At 42.4% G+C, this 23642-nt stretch overlaps 2 protein-coding genes and 1 pseudogene across 3 annotated transcripts; 2 read left to right on the forward strand and 1 right to left on the reverse strand.

Annotated features, from left to right (window-relative positions):
• The first annotated feature begins 989 nt into the window (after positions 1–989).
• On the forward strand, positions 990–4828 carry LOC133919576 (uncharacterized). Of its 2 annotated transcripts, none has more exons than XM_062364010.1 (6): positions 990–1159; positions 1467–1558; positions 2370–2878; positions 2971–3141; positions 3377–3506; positions 4325–4828. In XM_062364010.1, exons 1-6 carry the CDS (start codon positions 1085–1087, stop codon positions 4362–4364), a joined length of 1017 nt encoding a protein of 338 aa, XP_062219994.1. In that variant the 5' UTR covers positions 990–1084; the 3' UTR covers positions 4365–4828. The 2 variants fall into 2 exon arrangements, with proteins under 2 accessions (XP_062219994.1, XP_062219995.1); XM_062364011.1 differs by having other exon boundaries at positions 2370–2725.
• A 497-nt stretch (positions 4829–5325) lies between these two features.
• On the forward strand, positions 5326–9341 carry LOC133919575 (TOM1-like protein 1). The gene is made up of 5 exons (XM_062364009.1): positions 5326–5526; positions 5666–5794; positions 6096–6620; positions 7492–7737; positions 8664–9341. The coding sequence occupies exons 3-5, from the start codon at positions 6102–6104 to the stop codon at positions 9075–9077; spliced, it is 1179 nt and encodes a 392-aa protein (XP_062219993.1). The 5' UTR covers positions 5326–5526; positions 5666–5794; positions 6096–6101; the 3' UTR covers positions 9078–9341.
• A 259-nt stretch (positions 9342–9600) lies between these two features.
• Positions 9601–23622, reverse strand: LOC133919577 (4-coumarate--CoA ligase 2-like; annotated as a pseudogene).
• Between the last annotated feature and the right edge of the window lie 20 nt (positions 23623–23642).

Here is a 23642-nt window from a genome sequence, read left to right on the forward strand (position 1 = left end):
CACTATCTCTCTTGTTATTAAGGAGGAGCAAATTTCATTTTGATCGCTCACACCCCATGACATGTTTCATGACAAACCCGAAAACTATCTTTATGACTACCCAGTTACAGAATAACGTTTGACAGCTCCAAAATATGTCACTACACATTCTGTGAATCAATGATGATCTCAATTCTATAGATCCTACAGGTACACCATTTAAGATAACAACTGATGACACATCATAATAACAATTCCAATAGTATCGTAAGGTGGGTCTATGCAACATTATATTCTCTAATATAAATGTTCACATTATTGATTTGGTAGATCATCAATTAATACATGTTTTGATCTTATGTATCATCATAATGATATGCGATCAGAGATCGACTAAGAATAATATCACGGTATAAACAAAATAGTTTTATGAATAAATCACATACTTGCCAATCAAAATAAACGATTGTCATTCTTAAAATAACACATTATTCAGAAGTATATGAATATAGACATGTGATACAATAATCTTTATGATTATCTCTAGGGCATATCAATACTTTGTTCAATTGATGTTAAAACTTAAAACACTATCAAAATTGTCATAATTTTTTTAGTTTTTTTTATAGAGAATACTAGGATCTAACTTTAAAAAAAATTCAGATAAAGATATAATATGTATATAAAAAAGATAATTTTCATATAATTTTCATTAGAAGGACGACAAGGCGATAGGTGCATGACACTTATTTTTGTAATTTTTCTAACGGACGCTTATTTTTTATTTTTCGAAATAAAAAATGAAAAATGCCACATGCCTCGATTGGTTAATGGGCCGTCTCGCCCACTTTCCTGGGCCGTCAACGTGGTGGGCAGCTCTGGCGCATTTAGAGTTATGATGGGCTTTAACGGGCCCACTGGTGTGGTTCGTTTCGGGCCCCAGTTGGGCCGGTTGGGCGGGTGCGTCGGCCTTCGGGGAGGAGGCAGGTTTTTGGCGGAGCGAAGGCGCATTTCGTTCCATTCTAGTGGAAGTGCGCAGACGCCGAGTAGAAGGAAGCCGCGAGCTCCGCGACCGCGAACGCGAGAGGTCGGTGTGATTTCGGAGATGGGCAAGGGCGGCGAGCTGTGGGACGACTCGGCGCTGGTCGACGCCTTCGACCGCGCCGTCGCGACCTTCAAGGTATGCGCGCTTGTCTCCGGCCTCTACCACGGATTCAGGGATAGTCGACTCTTGCCGCAGCTGCTAGGGTTTAGGGTTTAGGGGGCTTTGCGGGACGAGTTGGAACGGTCTGGGATCGGGCTATGCTGTGGGTGGATGGGTGGGTAGGTGCGGTGGGGTTGGGGATTGAATTGGGGGATAGGGAGCCGAATCGATTTTGTTTTGTTGATTGGCGATTAGAAATTCATTTAGGGAATGCACATGTCTGTCCCCTTTTTGCAATTAGTTCGAACTTCGTTTGCTTCGGGCTAACGTTGATGATTGGCAGGCAATGCACGGCAAGAATACCCAAGCAACGCCATGTGAGAATGAAAAGCCAGAACATGCTTCTGCTGCTGCAGAAGAAGAGGAAACAGATGAGTAAGTTTTTTCGCAGCTTCAGTGACTGGCCATTGTTTGTAATTTGAACTGTTGCAGTGGACTGATCATGAGTTTGTGACTATGCTATGTGAAGATAATGTAGTGTTACATGAGTTGAAGAAGTACTTACTGATGGAAAAACTTAGCATCGCATGAGTATTGAGATCAGTGGAGAGAAGGGTAGCCAGATGAAAAAAAAACCTGTTCTCCTTTCCCATCTTTGTATCTGATTGTTCTGTTTGGAACTCACTTTTTTTGTAAATGGGAAGAATTAAAGTATGGGGATGACGATGCTATGCAACCATCAACTAGTTATGCATTTTGTAAACAGTCGACCAACACAAACTATTATTTGAGGCCAACTACTCTTTTGTCTATCTAATGTCTCCCCAATATTCCCGATGAATATTGTAGACCGTGTGTTTTGGTGAAGGAAAAACCTTAGAAGCAGCCAGCTTTGGCCATGCATTCTTGTCGTTAGGCAAATCCAGCCCTTTTTGGGGAAACTAGGCACCAGTTGTTGCCAGCCAGTTTGTGATTACCTTTTCAACCTGATTAAGTCTTCATCCTGTGTTCAAAATGCAGAGTGCCAGATAACTGGAGGTGCTGAGATCTTTGATTTTCAATTTCTTTGAAACATATGAAAATGTGCAATGGCCTAAAGACATTACCTTTTCTATTCACCTGGATCTATCTTTAACCTTTGCATGCACATTTGTCATTTATTTACCCGATTCAAATTCTTGTTTATAGTCTTAGTGCTCCATTCTTGTGAGAGTGATAAGTTTAACTTTGTTTGTGGATTTTAAAGGCACAGAGAGAAAGATGACAACTATAACAAAATACCCTGTGGTGCGATGGAGACACTACAGGAGCCCTCTGAAGAAAGCAAGACAATTGAGCAAGCTCCTCCTCTTCAAGAAACTGATCCAGGCATAGAGATACATGCTTCAGAGTTTAAGACACTCTCCTCAGATGCTACTGATGCTGACAGAAATGTGAGCTCAAGCCAGCAAGGGGAGCACACCGAATTGCTCAGACGATACTATGAGCTTGAGGAGCAGAGTCGGAATGTTCTTCAACAACTCCAACAAACAAACTATTGGAATTATAAAGAACCAGAATATGCTTCTATGTACCAACAACAGCAAGCGCCTGCCTATAATGGTACAGCACCAGATCCACACTCTTGCACCGCTCAATCCTCATGCTGCTATTGGAATGTTCCCCTGGTATCTGTCTCCTGCTGTTCAGCTGGCCAGCCAAGTGGAAGTTCTGATTCTGTGCCACCTAATGGTGGTTGCAGCGTATCATTGACTTGTAGGTGCCTAGTTTATGCTTTCTTCATCTTTTCAAATCTCTTAGCCCTAGTCCAGTGCCTGCAAATAGACTACATGTTATTGATTTTTCAGGTGATCAGTGCCCTGGTGCAAGCACTACATACACTACCGGTGCAAACTTCATGCAGCCCCCAACAACGGTATCAACCAATGACGATCAAGTTACCAAGGTTGCAATGATGACCACCGAAGGTGCCTTCAATTTCATGAGAAGTACAATATCTGGAGACCCTGCCTCCCAAAGTAAGCAATTTCGTGTTTGAAGCGGTGGCAGTTCATCCACTTTCCCTTTTTTAGGCATCTTAAAATAAGTTAGCAAGAATGCAATAGCTAGTTGTATGCCTGTACTTCCCAATTATACTTGTATTTTGTGGTCACGAGCTTTCTTTCCAGTTTTGAGCTTGAGATGATTATATCATACAATGGGCAATATGCATATATACCTCGTCTCACTATTCACCTCTTATCTTCAATATAGGAAAAGAGACTGAAACTGGAAAGGAAAGCACAAGTATGGGTATGTGGCCGAATTTTGACACCACGGGAGCAGATAGTGATCTTGCTGTTGTCTTAAATGCATGGTATGCAGCTGGGTTTTACACTGGCAGGTAATCCTTGTCCCTTGAACTCTGATATTTCACTGTTCTCAGATTGCAGTGCTGCCTTTTTTCTTCTTGTCATCCACATTAACTTTGCATTTCTTCGTTAATGCTTATTCTCACTTCCCGGTGTTTAAAGGTGTCCCTGCTTTTTAGGTTGGTTTTTGTATTCTCCTCTCCATTAATGAAATGAGGCAGCGCTCTTGCTCTTATGTTTTTTTAAAAAAGAACACTTATATTCTCACTTAATAGTTGAGGAAAGATGCAGAGATTACTTGGTTAATTGACATAAATTATTTTGGAATACTAGAGCTTGAAAGAACTATGAAGTTCTATACTCGTACCGACTAATTTTAGAAAACTGTATTATACCTGTAAATCAGTTATATTTACGGTCCGTTTGGTAGGGTTCTAGATTCTCCCAGAAACGTTCTGGTTCTAGTTTCTCCCTGGAAACATTTCTCTGATGAATTAGAATCACTTTGTGCAATCATTTGACTAGTTCAATGGATTCTGATTCTCGAGAGAGGATGACAATTGTAAATGAGAATGGAGTGATTCAGAAATAGGAGAAACTACCTTTTGCATGTTTCTGCCTCAGTGTAAAGAAGAGAAACGTTTCTCCCATTTCGGATTCAAATCACTTGCCAAAAGCACAGTTTGGCAGGGATCCGAGTGATTGTGGGGAGAAATGGAACCGTTTCTCTCGCATCCAAATGGAGCCTTAGTTTCTGGCACTTGATCTTTATCATTTCTGCACATGTTCTTACCATTCTACCCTATATTTTTTTTATCATCGATCTGAAATGTCTGGATTTTGTTTACAGGTACCTCATGCAGGAATCCGTGAAAAACTCGCGACAGTAGTGTATTATGCTACTGCCGTCGTGATGTAGATTTCTACCAAGAGTTAGCTAAGAGTCTCACCAAGGGTGCCTGTTTTGCTTATGGAAGAACTGAGAAATCTACTTAACCTCCCATGAAACTGAATATTTGGATGGACTTCTGCAATTTACTGTATTGCGCTTGTCTTATGATTTGACAGAAAAGGGGTAACATTTGTACTGTTGCTTCAGCTTGTCGTTTTGCAACCCATGTTTGTGAGATCCATAGCATCATATATATGGACTGTGACCTTGGTGAAATCTCTTTTCCAGTTACTGATGGTGGTGATGTCTAGAATGCGCTGCAATCTGTAACCTATTTCGGCAGGCTGTTTTTAGCAGGTAGCCATTTGTGGGCTCGAATAGCTTTACAAGTGCTTCTGCTATTAAGCAATGCCAACAGGAAGTTTTGGTGCTTGTGATTTCTCCATGGCTCCATGTGTGATCCCTTCTTTTATTATATTGTACGAGTTGAGTTGCTTTGATATTGCCTGCCGACCGGTTTGCCCCGCGCGTCGTGGTGTTGGCGGTGGTGGTCGGTACACGGCACCTTTCAAAAGTCGTGGCGTCCGTCTCCGAGGGGAGAATGCTCTGCCATACTCGTCCGTCGTTTCCAAATTCCCAAGCCGGAGCCTGCGGTAAACGAGATACAGCCCTCTCTTCTTCTTTTTTTTTCGTTGAAACACGCTATACAAATTAGAACCCTCTAAACAAATATTTGGCGAGTTCATATATATTGTTCCTGTTTGAAACACCTGAATTTATGAATTCATCTTAACAAAAAAGTTAGGACGAATTGGTTCCTAGATTTCTTCTTCTTCTGATTGACATGGAATTGTTGGCTTCGTGCACTCATAGGCGATTCACCAAGTGCAATGGGTTATTTGAGCGGGGTGTTTGCAATTTTCCCATTCAGAATTACGAGTAACATAGATGTAACAGCACCAAAAAGGCGGCGGAGTGTAACGGGGTTTATGGTTGGTCTAGAACTCACCGAAAGAGACCGCGGCTGCGAAAGAACTCACCGCGAAGCAACAAAGCGGAAGACAAATCGACGGGTACGAGAAGCAGACGTCGCTCCAGATGGATTCCGTTCCATTCTTCCACCCAGCATAGCAGAAGTCGTCTTCGATTTCGTCGCGGAGGTGCGCCCCCGCCCCAGGCCCCAACCCTTCACCCTAATCCTCCGCTTCTCCTGCTTGGCTGCTCCCTCAATTTCCTCTCAAATATTTGGATCTAATCGGTTCTCTCTCTCTCTGTGCTGCCGCCACCCGCCACAAGCAGGGCTTCGTCCACCGGAGTATTCTCTGGTCGGGAGGCGTCGGTCTACTCCTCCGCGCCCTCTGCTGGTGCTGGACTGCCGTGGGGTGAAGATCCATCCGGGCTTGGATCGAAATCTTCTTTAATTTGTTGGTAAGTAAACCCTAGCGTGCTTGGACGGATTCTTCTAGGGGTTCGTTTTGTTGTGGTGGGGTCTTCTCTTTGCCAATTTGCTTGGTGCTAGTCCAATCGAAACTAAATATATGGTCCAATTAGGTTCTTCGTCCTTAGCGTGCAAGATCAGTGTATCCAAAGCAGTTTATTTCCAAAAAAATTGGGGGTTCGAATGAATTCCCTTGCCCCACGTTAAGTCCGCGCCTGTGCTTTGGACTGTTGATCTAACTCTGCTGTGCCCCCCCTTTTTTTTTAATTTACCAATTTGGGGCTTCTTTAGGCGAAAATGAGTGACAACCTGATGGACAAGGTTAGCGCCCTCGGTGAGCGCCTGAAGATCACCGGGACGGAGGTCAGCAAGAAGATGACGGCTGGCATGAGCTCCATGAGCTTCAAGATGAAGGAGTTGTTCCAGGGCCAGACCCCCGCGGACAAGATTGTCGAGGACGCCACCTCGGAAAACCTGGATGGGCCTGACTGGAACTCAAACTTGGAGATTTGCGACTTGATCAACACGGAGAAGGTTAACAGTGTGGAGCTCATCCGTGGGATCAAGAAGCGAATCATGCTGAAGGAGGCTAGGGTCCATTACCTCGCGCTGGTTCTTCTCGAGACAATTGTGAAGAACTGTGAGAAGGCCTTCTCAGAGGTTGCGGCTGAGCGGGTTCTTGATGAGATGGTCAGGTTGATTGATGACCCTCAAACGGTGGTGAATAACAGGAACAAGGCCCTTACGCTGATTGAAGCATGGGGGGAGTCTGGTGATGAGCTCCGCTATTTGCCAGTCTATGAAGAAACCTACAAGGTATGCAAACACAGTTACATAAGTCTTCGTTTTGTTTACACTGGATTCATCAACCAAACCAACTGTACAAATTATATTATGTTTCAATTGGCTCGTTCTATCACACAGCAGTGGGTTTGTTTCCATTCTGCTAGTGCATGCCAAAAAGAAAAAAGAAAAAATAATTTGTGTTGTTCCATTGATGTAAGTATAGAAAGGAATCTGTTTTGTGAGCAACGTGCTGAAGTGAGGTTGCTTTAGCACATTACATTACTTCATGCAAGTATGCAACCACTGAGCTGTTTTATGCTTCACACTTCACAGATTTCATACTTTTGTACTTGGAACTTACTGGCATTTTTTTAATGGTTATAATTTTGTACAATCAGGCCATACACCAAGTACTTATAATGAGCAGCCCTTAGGCCATTCACCAAGTACTTATAATGAGCGGCCCTTAGGCAGCACTGGTATCATTTACTATAGTTCTGGACTGATTACTTATAATAAGTTACAGGTTGTTTTGATGTCAAATTTGATGGCAGTACTCCCTTTATTCTCTTAGTTGGTCATTTAGACCTCAACACAATATCTGATACATGTCTTTGCCATTACTTTTTCTAATTATCTGTTAGAAAAAAGCTATTGAAAGTATGATGATATGGAAGTACTTGTGATAGCATATCTTACAGTATCGTTCTTTTTTATACATTTGTGGTCAAAGTCTTGAAAGTTTGGTTGTACACATCCTAGGACAACAAGATAATGGAGGGAGTACTACAGATGCTCAATATGTTTTATATCCTTGCACTAAAGGTTTTGTACTTTAGTAACCAAGGTAGTCCTTATAAATATCTATAATAATTAACATGGTTATTTCTTTCTTGTGTAGAGCCTGAAATCAAGAGGAGTGCGGTTTCCTGGACGTGATAATGAGAGCTTGGCCCCCATATTTACTCCACCACGATCAGTTGCTGAAGCTGAAGTTGATGCAAGCTTGCCCCAGCAGGCATTCGAAGATTTGCATGTGCATACATATACTGCCGAAGAAACAAAAGAAGCTTTTGATGTAGCTCGTAACAGCATAGAACTTCTTTCAACTGTTCTTTCCTCTTCTCCTCAGCAGGATGCTTTGCAGGTAACTAGATTTTGTGTAGTTGATTCCTAAGTTCATTTTATTATTTACACTTGTTGCCTAGCTTTTCTACACATCATGACACAAATAGCTATTTCCATGCAAGAGATATTTTCCTCATGGACCTTTTGCAGTGAAAGATGTCTTGAAATTCGGGTATTGCTTGTTCTGTCGTGTTGATGAGTAAAAATACTTATAGCAGATGGATTCATTTTACAGCATATAGAGGAGTACCGATCCCACCATGATCGCCAGAGCCCTTTTCCCCTCACCTACCTCCCCATGACGAATCCTTTGTCTACCTGGATCTTCAAAGAGCCTCATAGCAAAAATTTCTCAAGCACAGCCTTCCCCTTTCACTTCCATAGTGGTCTTCTTTGTCCGGCTCACTCATTTCACTCTCAAGCTCTATGAGAAGTGAGAATCCGATTCAAGATGTTTAGAATTCTGCCTTTCCTTCATGTCACTTGCAGTACTGATACTAGGTAATAAATTGATGCAGTACTTTATTTACTACTAACAAGATATTTTGCAGTCCATGCTGCTTGTCAACTTAATATAATGCATATTCTATAGTCTATACAGTCATTTAAGTAATCAGAATGACTGAAAAGGTACTCCATGGTGCTTTGTTGAGCACGACATGCTGATTGCTTTCCCTGTTAACAATCACACTCATTGCATTATAACAACTGCAACTGTTGTAGGATTAGGGAGCACATTTTGAAATGTTTACACTTTTTCTTTTGTGCATCCCGGACTAGTTTGATCATGTACTGTATTTTCATGCTTTACATTAAGCACCGACTGCTATCTTGCGGCCTGGCATGGAAGGCCAATAAAAAAAACTGAAACACCATTATTTGTTAATCAAGTACAAATTATACTCTGTGAAGGTTACTTTTTGACTAGTTATGTTACCACCACAGGATGACTTGACAGCCACTCTTGTGCAACAATGCTGCCAATCTCAGCACACTATTCAGAGAATCATTGAGACGGTTGGAGACAATGAAGCTGTGCTCTTTGAGGCCTTGAGTGTGAACGATGAGATCCAGAAGGTGCTAACCAAATACGAAGAGATGAACAAACCCATGGCCTCAGAGCACTCGGAACAACGGCCAGTAGTCATACCGATTGCCCCAGAACATGAAAATTCCACTGCTGTTGGCAATGAAGATGGCCTGGTCAGAAAACCAGCTGCTGCTAGAACAAGGTCAGGTGGAGATGATGATATCCTTGATGATCTCGACGAGATGATATTTGGCAAGAAGGGAGGAAGCAGCTCACAGGAAGGGACAAAAAAGCAGGATCCGAAGAAAGATGACTTGATTAGCTTTTGAATACCTTCCCATAATCCCAGCCGGTAGTTGCTGCTTTATGTGCTGAATAGTATCTGTATTCAGCCGGTAGAAGATTGCACATTCATTAGGATTCGTATCGCTTGTTTATTCGAATACGATCGTACCTGTGGCTGTGCCCCCTTACAGTTTGTTCAGTTGTTAAGTTGCTACACTTTATCATCTTCTGGTTTCATGGATGAATGCCATGGATGTATTGGATGGTGAATTATGCCTCGATGGAAGAAATATGTTCAGTGGGTTAAATGGGTCTTTGTTCCTCTCTTCGGTAATCAACTAATTATTCCGTTCTGCCTTGGCTTGTCTATCAAATTCGCTATGTGACCGTCAAGAACTGATCTCAGTTTTCCTCTTTTCTTTTGGCGAAATGAATGAAGCTCTCGTGGAACAACACCTGAAAATAGGCACAGCGTGGACACAAAAATGTGGTCAGAAATAGCCGAGCTAGCGTCCATCAACCGTTACCAAGATGACGTTTCACAGTGACGTTCAGTAGTGTAGCCGACTACAGTACCTGCTCGGATATGAACTCCTCGATGGCCTCCTCGGCGATGTCGGAGTCAGCGGCGCGGACCACGAAGGCGACCGGGACATCACCGGCGGCGTCATCCTTTTGCCTGTCATGTCATGTACATACACCCATTCAAGCCGAGCAGTTCTTCCGGTGTGTTGTGATATCAAAGCAACCGATCGAAACGGTAGTCTTACGGGACGACGGCCTCGTAGGCGATGGACGGGTGAGCGATGAGCAGAGCCTCCAGTTCGGCCGGCGGCACGTGCACGGGTGTTACAGCTTCAGAAAAGGTTGAAGCAGTTTTAAACGGATACACATTTCTGGCTTTCAGGTGTGGACCTGGAACCCCATGAACTTGATGAGCTCCTTGACGCGGTCGACGATGAAGACCTCGTCGTCCTCGTCGACGTACCCGATGTCGCCGGTGTGGAGCCAGCCGTCGACGTCGATCGCCCCGCGGTGGCCTCGGGGTTGTTCAGGTAGCCTGCGCCACACGCGTGATGAGTCATTGGTGCACGGTGCAACACACCGAGGCTACGAGCAAAACGTACGTGCAGTTGGTTGGTGCCCGTGTCGGGGTCGGCCACCTTCAGCTCCGCGTTGCGCACCACCGTGCCGCACGACCCCGGCTTGGCGGGCGTGGGCTCCTTGGCAAACGCCGGGCACATGGACAGCACCGTGTGTCGGACTGTTTCTCGTCCGGCACAACGCAGACAACAGCCGAGCTGATAAAGGCGTGACGGAGCGGGAGTGTTGACGCGTTGCGGACTGACTAGCGTGTGCTGGAGGCATGCGTGTGTGCGTTGGGTCCACAGGCGTAAGATGGTAAAAGGAATCGGGTGGCCTGTAACTAATTCAAACTGAACAGATGAACCTTCTGAACTGAAAGGCAGACAGAGCCCGAACCACCTCTCCCTTGCCATTCTTCTCGTTCGATCAAATCGTGTTGCTGTTAGAGATATGCCCTAGAGGCAATAGTAAATAATACGGATTGGATACATAGTTGACCAATTAATTGGATTAAAAGGTCCTTTAGTGTGAGGAAGGTCTATTCTGTCAGTTTCATATTGCTAATAGATATGAAGATGGAGGGTTTTCCCCTATATATATGGAGCAAACCGTGATCCAAAACTAGCAAACTATACAGACAACTATTTGGAACAACCCTTATTTGGGATTGCTCATATTTGGTTAATCCCTTGTTGTGCGTACGGTGCTAGCACACTAACGCACAGTGTTCTATTCCTATATGTGTGAATACCGTAGAGGCACTGTTATTGTTGTTGCGGTGCTGATCGACGACAAGGACGCTAGGAGGAGATGCTTGGTTCATATCGAGATTGACTACTTCCTCTACATCGGGACGCATGGTGTTGGATTGATCTTCTCCAACTTTTCTTCCGCTGCACTGCGCGTCTAGTGGTAACGATCCATGATCTCCTACTCGCATGGTTTTCTGGTTGAATGTGGTAGAGAAATTTTGTTTTGCGCTAGTGTAGCCTACCCGTTCCCCAACAGTGATATCAGAGCTAGGTTCGTAGTTTTTGATCTGGATCGGTCACATATAGTTGATATGTGGTAGTAATAGATTGGATCTATCATTGTTCATGTGATGGATCGATCGATGCACGACTTGTTGAAATTGGGATCAGAATGAGGTGTGAGTCGATGGAATCACACGACCAAAAAGATTAGCTCGATCTTTCACTTGACCACGTGTGCGACTTGCCCTATTGGCCGGAATCACTACGGGGCTAACAGCGTGTGCTGCTGCATGGTAGAAAAAAAATAGCAGATCGAGATTGTGTATGTTATCGTTGTTTCTAGAAAACCTCACGCAATGATCAATATGATTGATCTAGTGGAAATCAAGACATTGTGAATGACTCAGAATTGGCTTGATATGATCAATTCAATGAGATTTTCATAGTCGTTGCATAGTGTACACGTATAGATTATTATAATAACATATTCATATCACGACATTAGAATTCGATTATATGCTTAACTTGTTTTTGCAGAGAATATTGTGATTGGTATGGCCTTATTATGTATGTGATGCATGTGTGCAATTTTTATGGCTTGTGTGTCATGGTTAATTACAGCCAAAGACTGTTATGTTATTGTATAATGGCCTACGTATTGACTTGTGATACTTCTTTTTTCATGCAATTCATCTAGTGCTATTAGGTGTAATATACTAGCACATTATCATGGAGACTTGGAGCATGATGACTATATGAAGGGGCCATACTATACTACAGTCAATATGATTATTTGTGATCCTTTTAATTCCTATCATACTATTCTTTCATGTTTTATATACGGTGGATATGATTACTATGATATAATAGCTTTCATCAAAAAAATTAAGAGTAATTGATGCCCTTCCAATAGCTGCATGTACATAGGTTTTGATCATTGTTTGGTAGGTCTGCCAAAGCAGGGTGCCATCATTTATTTTAACCAGTTAGGGTGGATATCGGATATATACATGCATAATAATGGTTTGCTTAACAAAGCTATTAAAACAGTTTTGGGCTTTGAGGTATGGAGTTGGGAGCTAGAGCATTTGATGCCACCTAACAAACAAGAGTCACATAGAGATATGATCAACAATGTGTTGCTTACCTATGTCACCTAGGTTTCTAACAGTGATGCCAAAGCTCACTAGAACCTAGTTGAATATGGATCTTATCCTATTGTATGACATTAGAGGGAAATGATTTGAAAACATACAATGGAAGTATCTTCTGATAAATTGTTTATTGTAGGATACATATAAACATAGTCTTGAAGCGTTGTATATATTTTGTTGTAGATTTTGGAAGTAGTTGCCTTACAATTTCTGAATTAAATTGTGACGATTGATATAAAATTGAATTGGGAATTGTTCTCACTCAATGATGCAAATGACGTGTTCTAGAGTTTCTTATCCTGATGAACTAGCTCAAAGATGCTATATTGTAACTAAGGAAGTTTATGGGAAACACCATGATTACTCACTTTATGTCCATTGCCTCACATTGAATATGACTTCAATATGATTGGAGGGCATATTGCTTTGTGGAGAATCAAGCTTGGCTAAAAGATACTTGATCACGAAAGCCTCGCTTGTGTACATGTTCAAAAAGTGGGGCATAACACTTAAAGAGCCGTAATCATACGATGATAGTTCAAAGAGAAACATGGATTACTTATAAGTTTTCAAACAAGGAAAGAAAGTATGACTTCTAGCATTAGATACCAATGATATAGACTTAGATCTTGCCATTTTCTCTTATAACTCCTGGGTAGTTGATACTAGAATCAAACTGGAGTTTTTGACAAGATGTGAAGTTGATATGTGCATCGACAATATATCAAATGGTTTGTTGTGTTGGTCGATTGGCACTATAGCTTCATTATTATCCTCAGAGTTTTGAATGGAATAATTGTTATTTTGATCTTAATTTGACTATAACTATAAAAACTGCTTTGGAAGTAAAGGATTGTGGACAAATATTGTTTAACTTTCTAGCAACTCGGTCTAGTGATGATCCATTGGTGAATAGAATTTTAAGGATGTGTGAGTCTATAACATTGATTGGCTCCACTTTTATCTGGCATTGTTGCTTGTGTCATAAGAGACGTATGGAGAAGTTCCGTAGGGATGGTCTTTAAGATTCATTTGATTTTGAATCATTTTACATGTGTGAATCTTGTTTACTTGGCAAGATGACTAAGTTACCTTTCACCGGTCTAGGAGAAAGGGCGAGTGAGTTATTAGCTCCTGTACATATAGATGTATGTGGGTTGAGGAGCTCTATAGCTAAAAGTAGCTCTCGATACAAATTTGAATCCTTCGAAAAGTTCAAGAAGTTTCAGAATAAGGTACAAAATCATACGGACAAGATAATTACATTTCAGTGATTGGATCATGCAGATGAATACTTGAGCCATGATTTGATGGTCACTTAAAGTAATGTGGAATTGTTTCACAGTTGACTCTGCACGACATGCCTTCACGAAATGGATGTCTAAATGAACGAGCTGTATTTTGCTGGACATTGTTTGGTGTATGATGAGCTAATCTGGTATTCCATTGTCATTCTGGAGTATGCTCTAGAAATTGTTGTTTTCACGTTAAAAGGAGTTCCTCCTATGTTATGGGGGAGACGTCATATAAGATATGGACCAGAAAGCGTCCCGTATTGTATTTCCTTACGGTGTGGGGTTGTGAGGCCTATGTAAAACGTTTAATGTCTAATAAGCTTACTCCCAAATAAGATAAATGCTTCTTTATGAGGTATCCTAGGAAAACCAAAGGATATTATTTATATAACCGGGAACAAAGCAAAGTGTTTGTCGTCCAGAATAGTATTTTTCTGGAGAAATAGTTTCTTTGAATGAAAGTTAGTGGGAGCATGGTGCAACTCAAAGTGATTTGGGAACAATCAGAAAATATTTCAACTCCTACTAAACCATAACTGGATGTTGCAGAACATGTTATGGAGACACTAACTCCACATCATTGGACAGGGTCAGTCGTGCTCCTGAGATGCTTATGTTCCTAACCACGGAGCAGCGTGGTATATTATTGTTGGACAATAATGAGCCCAAGTACTATACTGAAGTAATGGTGGGACCAAACTCTGAGAGATGGCTTGAGATCCGAATTAGAATCCATGGAAGAAAACCAAGTTTGAAATTTGGTCGATCCACCCAATGGTGTAAAAACTATTGAGTGTAAATGGGTTTGAAGGAAAATGGGTAGATACTGATGAAAATGTTCGTGTCTGCATAGCATGATTTGTGGTGAGAAGTTTCATGGTAATTCAAAGTATTGATTATGATGAAACATATTTCCCGTCGCAATGCTAAAAGTTTACCGGGATCGTCCCAGCGATTGCTGCATATTGTGATATGGAAAATGGATGTCAAAACAGCTTTCCTTTATGGAAACCTAAGTTAAGGCATGTATGTGATACAACTTAATGGTTTTGATAATCTTGAAATATTCTAGGAAGCTATGGAAGCTTCGATAGTCCATATGTGGATTGAGGCAAGCATATCAGAGTTGGGATTTTCACTTTGATGTGGTGGTTGAAGGAGTTTGACTCCATCAAGAGTGAGTAAGAACCTTGTGTTTACAACAAATCTAGTGCATTAAGTTTCTCAAATCTTCATTGAGAAATGGTTTCAAGATAAAGTTATGGGAAAGACAATATAAATAGGGCATAAAGACCTATATAGATAGATAAAAGGAGGCCAAAGTGTTGGCACTTGCGAGAATGAGTGTGTGGTGACACCTGATAAGCACGATATCCTAAATAAAATACCTGGAAAAATGCTAATGAGATTAAACCGAAGAACGCACATTAATAAGGTATTAAAATAGTTCAATATGCAGGACTCCAGGTGAGTTTTCTTGCCAATGCCATGCAACATCAGTCTTTGCATGACTTAGTGTATTGCGACACCTGATGAGCAAGAAAATCTTGATATCAATCACAAGTCCTGTTGATAGTCATCAGGAAAAATCAGCCTCAAATATTGGATAAGAACAAGGATGTGACCATGGTTTTTGGAGGAAAGAAAAGGTCATTGTAAATACATCGATGCTCCAAACCAACAAAAGAAATCATGGTGTGGAATCTGGTTTTATGTAAATGATGGAACAGTGAGCTAGAAATGTTCTGTGTAAGAACCATTGTCTACTTTACAATTATTGCTAAGTACACCACCGCTTTTGAAGTCGCATTCGAGATTGCTTGGATCAAAAAATTAGTTTCTGAGTTATGCAATGTGTTTAGTCCAATGGGTCTCTATTGTCGATAGTAGACCTATTGCTCGAGCACTGGGAGCATTAGTACCACCATAATTTTGAGCATGTACTTTGGCATAGATACATTATTTTGAATTGAATGGAGAAGGGATGTAAATACATGCAATGGGTATTGGATACCTATTTGATTTGATCTATTAGCTTGTTTTATCCTACAACCTGAAAGAAGGTGCACTATCGAGCAATAGGTATTGGATACCTATGTGATTGGCTCTAGTGCAAGTAGGAAAGTTTTGTTGATATGCCATAAAGGAAATCATGAAGATGATTGTATCACTTATATGTTTGTGTTGTCTCAAGTAATTTGTTACTCTGTTCATTGAATGACCATTATAGATATTGATTAGCAAGTACGTACCTTGCTCATGAGACTCATTGTCTGATGTCATTCTAAAATAGTCCCTAGTTTCACATCATCATATGGAACAATAATGATTCACAAATCAGTACATGTATTGATTGATGATCATGCTTTATAGATAATTGATATAGAGATATCAAATCAATAATATGGGCATATGTTAATAAACATAGTGTTGGTCAAACCCATCTCGAGATACTGTTGGGATAGTTATGTGAAGTGCCATCAGTTGTAGTCTCAAATGGTGTACCTATAGAATCCTTTGACCTGAGATCATCATTGATTCTAGAATATGTAGTAACACTCTTAGGGGCTTCCAAAGGTTACTCCGTTACTGGTTAGTTATAAAGATTGCTTTCGGGTATGTTATGAAATATGTCATGAGATGTGAGCGATCAAGATGGAATTTGCCCCTCCTGTATAACGGGAGATATATCTCTAGACCCTTATAGGTAGTTGATTGAGAAAGTACATGACCATGCCAATATGATTAAGAGTTAATCATGATGAATCCACTATTTAATCGAGTGAATAATTGAGTTATCATAAGGGTGGCATATATCTCGCCTTGAGCTTGACTTGTATCGTGTGACAAAGGGATTGATGTGTGTGTATATTAAGGTTCCGCTGATGTGATCTTTATGTGTTCTTGGGAGTCAATATGTGCTACTAGGTACCTCTATTGACTTGCAATAGAGAAAGGATTTTCGCGTCGCGACCATTTACACATGAACCTAACGGGTCACACACTTAAAGAGATGAAATTTAATTCTTGCATGATTGACTCTAGTGCAAGTGGTAGATTGTTAGAGATATGCCCTAGAGGCAATCGTAAAGAATACGGATTGGATCCATAGTGGGCCAATTAATTGGATTAAAAAACCCATTAGTGTGAGGAAGGCTCATTATCTATTAGTCCCATATTGCTAATAGATGTGGAGGTGCATGGTTTTCCTCCTATATATATATGGAGCAAACCGTTGCCCCAAACAAGCAAGCTATACATGCAACTATTTGGAGCAGCCCTTAATTTAAGAAGGCTCGTATTTGGTTAGTCCTAAGGTTTTTATCCACTTGAGCCACCCACCAATCGCCTGATGTGAACGCGATGCTAGCACACTGGTGCACTGTGTTTCATTTTTGTACGTGTGGATACCGTGGAAGTACTTCCATTGTTATTGCGATGCTGATCGATGACAAGGATACTAGGAGGAGACGCTTGGTTCATGTCGAGATCAACTACTTCCTCTACATCGGGACACACGTCATTGGATCAATCTTCTCCAACTCTTCTTCCGTTGCATTACGCATCTAGCGATAGCGATCTATGATCCCCTACTCACATGGTTTCTAGCGATAGCGATCTATGATCCCCAACAGCTGCTTGATCGAGTCGAGATCATCACGAGGTCTGTGACAATTGGTATCAGAGCCTCTCACCTTTGATCTGCGCCGGAGCGTCGCCGTGGAAGACCTCTTTTCAAAACTGCAGCAATTCACCATGTCAGCAGCAGAAGGCGTAGGACATGGAGGAGCAATTCACCATGTTCCTCAAGGCTTACAACAAAGATTGGCTACAGCAGCGTCAAGACAATCGGGTGATGCAAGAGCACATGGAGGCTCTACAGAGATTGTTCGATGACTGGCGGTCGAGCTTGGATATGGAGGTGACGGATCTGCACCAAGCCATCGACACGCTGAATCACCAGGTGGAGCAGATCGAGAAACATTTGATGATCGCTGCGGAGCAGCTTGCACCACTTTTTGGGAGTTTGACGGTAGAATCCAGAATCCTAGAGAATAAGATGTGAGGATTACTTTGACGTCTGCACTGTGCCACCAGAGATGTGGGTGTGAGTGGCATCATACCACTTCATCGGCAACAACACGATCAGGTTGCATGCCTAAAAGCTTTCAGGAAGTTGGGACAAATTGTGCCATAAACTCTGCAATCAGTTCGGAAGGGAGCGGTATGAGGAATTGATTTGGTAGCTGTTCAATATGAAGCAAAGCAACACGATGGAGGAGTACATGGCCAAGTTTGAGATGATCATGCATTCGATCCTGGTTCATAATCTGGTCTTCGATCCATTGTTTTTCATAACCAGGTTCGTCGATGATCTCCATGAGGACATTCAAGCTATGATCATGCTTCATCGCCCCAAAGATCTGGATACTATGTATGCTCTTGCTTCTTTGCAGGAGAGCATCAGTACCTTCCCAAGGATAAGAGGAGATCATCCCAAAGACAATGTTTCTGGTGTTCGAGGAAATGCTCGTGTCCTACCTCAGATGATGCCAGTGGCTCGGGGAATAGGTGAAGGAACTATTGTCGACCATAGAGGCGTAGAAGGAGCCTGGGCATTCGAGAGGAAACCAACCGAAGATAAGCTAACATCCTTACGAGCATACTAGAAGGCTCAAGAATTGTGTTTCCAAGTGCGGTGAAAGTGGAATCCACATCACAAATATGCATCAACACTGCAACTCCATGTGATGAAGGAACTGCTTGATCTATTGAAAGATCGTGAAGGCGTGGAAGTGGCACCTCAGAGCGAAGATTCAGATGGGGACAATTTGATGTCGATCTCAAAAGTGGTTGTCACTGGAACTGATGGAGCTTGCACTGTCATACTGCTAGGTATGATTGAGGATCAGAAAATTCTCATATTGGTGGACTCAGTGAGCTCACACGATTTCATCAACTCCTCCACAACTAGCAAACTCTGCAAGAAACCCACTGTTCTTCCAGAAATGAGAGTGAAGATCGCCAATGGAGGATACATATATTGTGATAGCATGTTATCCATGTGTGAGTGGTGGGTGCAAGTTAGTCTTTCAAGACAAATTTGAGAGTTTTGCCTCTAGGCTGCTATGACATCATATTGGGAATGGATTGGTTGGAGGTTCACGGCATGATTGTTCATCAATGGGACAAAAAGAGAATGTCATTTCATCACAAAAGGCAAATTGATATCATTGCAAGGTATTGTGCCCAAGTTAAATGCTTGTCCATCCTTATCAACCATTCAGTTGCAGCAGCTGCTCAAAAGCAACTCCATCAAACATCTAATGTATCTGTTTGAAAACTGTCCAACAATAGACAACATTGTCATACCGCATGTAGTGCATACTGTAGTGATGACTTCTGTAGAAATTTTGAGGACCCAAAATCTCTACTGCCACATCGGGCATGTGATCATCACATCCCTCCCTTACCTAGGACCAAAGCCATAAGTATTCGTGCCTACTGATACACTCTAGAGCAGAAAGCAGAAATTGAAAGGCAAGTTTTAGAAATGCTTCAAAGTGGCATCATTAGAGCTAGCACAAGTCCTTTTTCATCGTTGGTTCTTTTAGTCAAGAAAAAAGAGGGAACCTGCAAATTTTGCGATTGGCTTTCATCATCTAAATGCAATAACTATGAGGAACAAATACCCTTTGCTAATCATGGAAGAATTATTGGATGAACTGGACGATGCCTCTTGGTTCTCTAAACTTGATCTTCGGGCTAGGTGCCATCAGTTCCAATTGTCTGAGGAAGATGAAGCTAAGGTGATGTTTCAAACACACCATGGTCACTTTGGATTTCAAGTAATGTCTTACGGTTTGTGCAATGCGCCAACGACATTTCAGAATGCTATGAATGAGATCTAACGACATTTCAGAATGCTATGAATGAGATCTTGGCACCGTTGTTGAGGAAAGGAGTACTCGTCTTTATCGATAACATTCTTATTTACAACAGTACACTTGAAGAACACATGCTTCTATTGGAGAAAGTGTTCACTATCCTACAAGAACATGTCTTGAAGGTTAAACTATCCAAATGCACTTTGGCATAGTAGACCATTTCCTATTTAGGACACACCATGTCCAAGGAAGGAGTTTCATCAGGAGACAAAATCCGAGACATTCAAAATTGGCCATTGCCGGCAAATGCCAAAGAACTCCGTAGTTTCCTGGGATTGGTCGGGTACTATTGCAAATTCATCAAGTATTTTGGTCTCATTATTAAACCGTTGATAGAGTTGCTAAAGAAGCATGCATTGTTCATTTAGACACCTAGATCAGATAAGGCCTTTAACAAACTCAAAAACCATTTGTCTGAAACACCAGTGTTGGCACTACCGGACTTCTCAAAGAAATTTGTAGTGGAGACCGATGCTAGCAATCGGGGGATTGGAGTCCTGCTCATGCAGGAGGGACGCCCCTTCGCATTCCTCAATAAGGCTTTGTTCCCGCGCAACCAAGGTCTGGTTGTGTATGAAAAAGAGTGTTTGGCGATGATATTATTGTCCATTGATCACTGGTGAGCTTACCTCCAACATACTAAGTTCCTGATCAAAATAGACCATCGAAGCCTAATACATTTGATCGAGCAACATGTCCATACTCCAATTCAGCAACGCACTCTGACCAAGCTCATGGGGCTTAACAAGGTTGCTGATGCACTGTCACGCCGTCCTCACTCCCCGTCTGCTGAAATTGTATGCTGTCCAGCATGGTTGGAAGTAGTCATTCAAAGTTACATGGAAGATGCATTCACCAAACAATTGTTGACAGAACTGTCTTTACTAGGGTCATCTCACTCTGATTTTGTCCTTCAATATGGAAATCTAAGGTTCAAAGGGCATATCTAGATCGGGACCGATGCTAACATATAGAAACATATTGTTTCAGCTCTCCATGATAGTGCATTGGGTAGACCCTCGAGGTTCTTTGCTACCTATCATCGCATTAAATGAATTTTCATGCGGACTAACATGAAGAAGATGATCAAGGCATATGTTCAGTCATGCTCCATCTATCAACAAGCGAAGACCGAGTGCACCACATCACCTGACCTCTTGCAGCCACTTAACAATCTTGATTAGGCTTGGCACATAGTCACCATGGTCTTCATCGAGGGCCTACTAAAATCGGTAATCACGACACTATCTTGGTGGCCATCAACACATTTAGTAAGTACGCTCATGTCTTACCACTGTCACACCTGTTCACAGTGTTGCAAGTGGCTAAGCTCTTTATGCAGCACATCTTCAAACTCCATGGTCTACCGCATGCGATTGTCTCTGATTGGGACCGCATCTTTACAAGTACCTTATGGCAAGAACTGTTCAAGCTCTCCCACACCGAATTACAGCTCAATTCATCTTACAATTCATAGACCGATGGGCAAACTGAACGTGTCAACCAATGTCTTGAGACCTCTCTATGGTGGGCGATACATTCTTGTCCTAAAAATTGGTTTCATTGGCTTGCTCTAGCAGAGTATTGGTATAACACATCCTATCACACATCTCTCGAAGTGACACCCTTTGAAGTGGTCTATGGTCAGAAACCTTGAGATTTTGGTGTTTTTCAATTAGATGAATGTACAGTCCCTGATCTATCGACATGGATCAAAGAACAAGAAGTGATGTGTTAGCTCCTTCGACTTCATCTAGATCGTTCCCAGCACCACATGAAACAACAGGCAGATAAACATCCGACTGACTAGGAATTCCAGATCGATGATCAAGTGTTCTCAAATTGCAGCATTATATTCAGTCATCGGTGGTGAACAGACCAAACTAGAAGTTGTCATCCAGACACTATGGCCCATTTCCGATCCAAGAGAAGGTGGGTTATGTTGCATACAGGTTGCAGCTACTGAGCTCTAGCCAAATCCATCCGGTGATTCATGTTTCACAATTGAAGAGAGCAATTAGTCTGACAATGGCGATCAGTCCTCATCTTCCTCCATTTCCTTAACTTCTATAGGTGTCTTAGCAACTGGAAGTTTTTTTTAATACAGGGATACCCCATTTCATTACTATGTAACAAAATTAACCATAGTTATGTCTTTCTTACATTCACCACAAATGAGATGGGACAAGGAAGTCTTAAGAGCAATTATAGAGAACAGCAGAACAAAGCCAAAAGAGATATTGGACGTAAATGTACCAACTACCAGACATAACATCATAGAACTAAGTCCAAAAAGGGTAACATTAACCATCAGCCAAACACAAAAGAAACTCATATAGTAGCATAAAACAGAAATATAAACTTCAGAGGTTCATGTCATCACCATTAGAATGGTTATGAACATCCTCATCCTCCGGATCCTCAGCAATTGTCACACAAAAACTCGGAAACGTTCTTGAGTGAGAAGATTCCTATCGAGAAGCTAGAATGTTCATCACAATTGATAATAAACCTTGGGCACCTTGCATTAGATCCTCCTTGTCCATGCCTCTCAACAAATCTACCCAAATTTTCAAAAAAAAAGAATAAGCATGAAAGATAATTTCGTTAGGTTCATGAATCAACTTTTTCTCAAAGCAAGTTTTGTTACGGGCTTTCCACATAGCCCAACAAACAACATCAAAGCCAATCATATGGAAACTCTTTCCATGAGGTAGATATGAATTTATCCAGGTATAACATTGACTAACATTATTGGGATAGTATCAATACCTAGAAATAAAGCAATAAAATCCCAAGCAACTTTAGCCACTGGACAAAGGAAAAACATATGAATGCAGGATTCATTCTATGTACAAAAGTAGCAAGTTCCATCACCAGACCAATTACGTTTAATCATATTATGTTTAGTAAGCAGAGCTTGTTGTTCTAAAAGCCATAGCAAAATCTTTATCTTAAGAGGAATTTTTGTTTTCCAAATATGTTCAAAAGAAATGTAGCAACCGGAAGCTATTGTCGATTAGAAATTAATCAAGATAGGAAAGACTATTGTTCCTCGAATTCTGGTGAAATGGAGAGGTCTGGACACGAATTTGGCTACCTGGGAAGATGTCGCTGCTTTTTGTCGCCGTTGATGGGGAATGTGACGGACTGTTACTCGTCCAGCACAACACAGACAACAACCGAGCCGACGGAGGCGTGACGGAGCGGGAGTGTTCGCGCGCTGCGGACAGACCGGCGTGTGCTGGAGGCGTGCGAGTGTGCGTTGGGTCCTCAATCGGGTGGCCTGTAACTAATTCGAACTGAACAAATGAACCTTCTGAACTGAAAGAAAGACATAGCCTGACGGTGAACCACCTCTCCCTTGCTGTTCTTCTCGTTCGATCGAATTGTGTTGCTTGATCGGGTCGAGATCGCCGCGAGGTCTGTGACACACCGGCCCGGCCTCCGTCATTCCGTACCCCTGCACGCACGCGCGCGCGTTGTGCAACAACGTACGTCGACACCCATCATTTTCGTCCGGTTCATCGCAAAATCGCGGCGAAACTGCGAGTGTTACAGCCGCGTTCGCCCTCGCGCCCATCGCGGGGCGGGTGGAGATGCGTTGGGCCGTGCGCCGACGAGGCTCGCGGCTGTGTGTATGCATGGCGGGGACCTGTCTCGCGCTGACGCGATACACGTGAACAATTGTCGCGCATCGCACGTCTCAATCAAGCGGCCGTGCTGCACGCCTACGCACATGTCTGGTGTTGTCTCTGGTTCCGGAGTCCGGACTGGGCTACGGAGACGTCTACTGACCGCTAGTACTACCTACTACACCTATGCACTAAAGTGAATTTTCGACGGCATTAGCACGCTAATTTAAAAGTGTTACTCGAAGCAGTGAAGCAAACGGAGCGGAGATACCGACCTGCCCGACGATAGCCCGCGGCACGCGGGCGCGGAGCGCGTCGACGAGCTCCTTGCCGAGTGGCGCGGCGCCGGAGAGCACGATCCTGATGGAGCTCAGGTCGTACCTCTCCAGCGCGGGATTCTTGGCCAACGCGAGCACCAGCGGCGGCACGACGGCCGCCATCGTCACGCGCCACCGCGCGATGCCCTCCAGAATCGCGCCCATCTCGAACTTGGGCAAGAATCATTTTGTACCGGTAA

The sequence above is a fragment of the Phragmites australis genome, chromosome 5 (assembly GCF_958298935.1).
Source record: "Phragmites australis chromosome 5, lpPhrAust1.1, whole genome shotgun sequence".
Lineage (NCBI taxonomy): Eukaryota > Viridiplantae > Streptophyta > Magnoliopsida > Poales > Poaceae > Phragmites > Phragmites australis.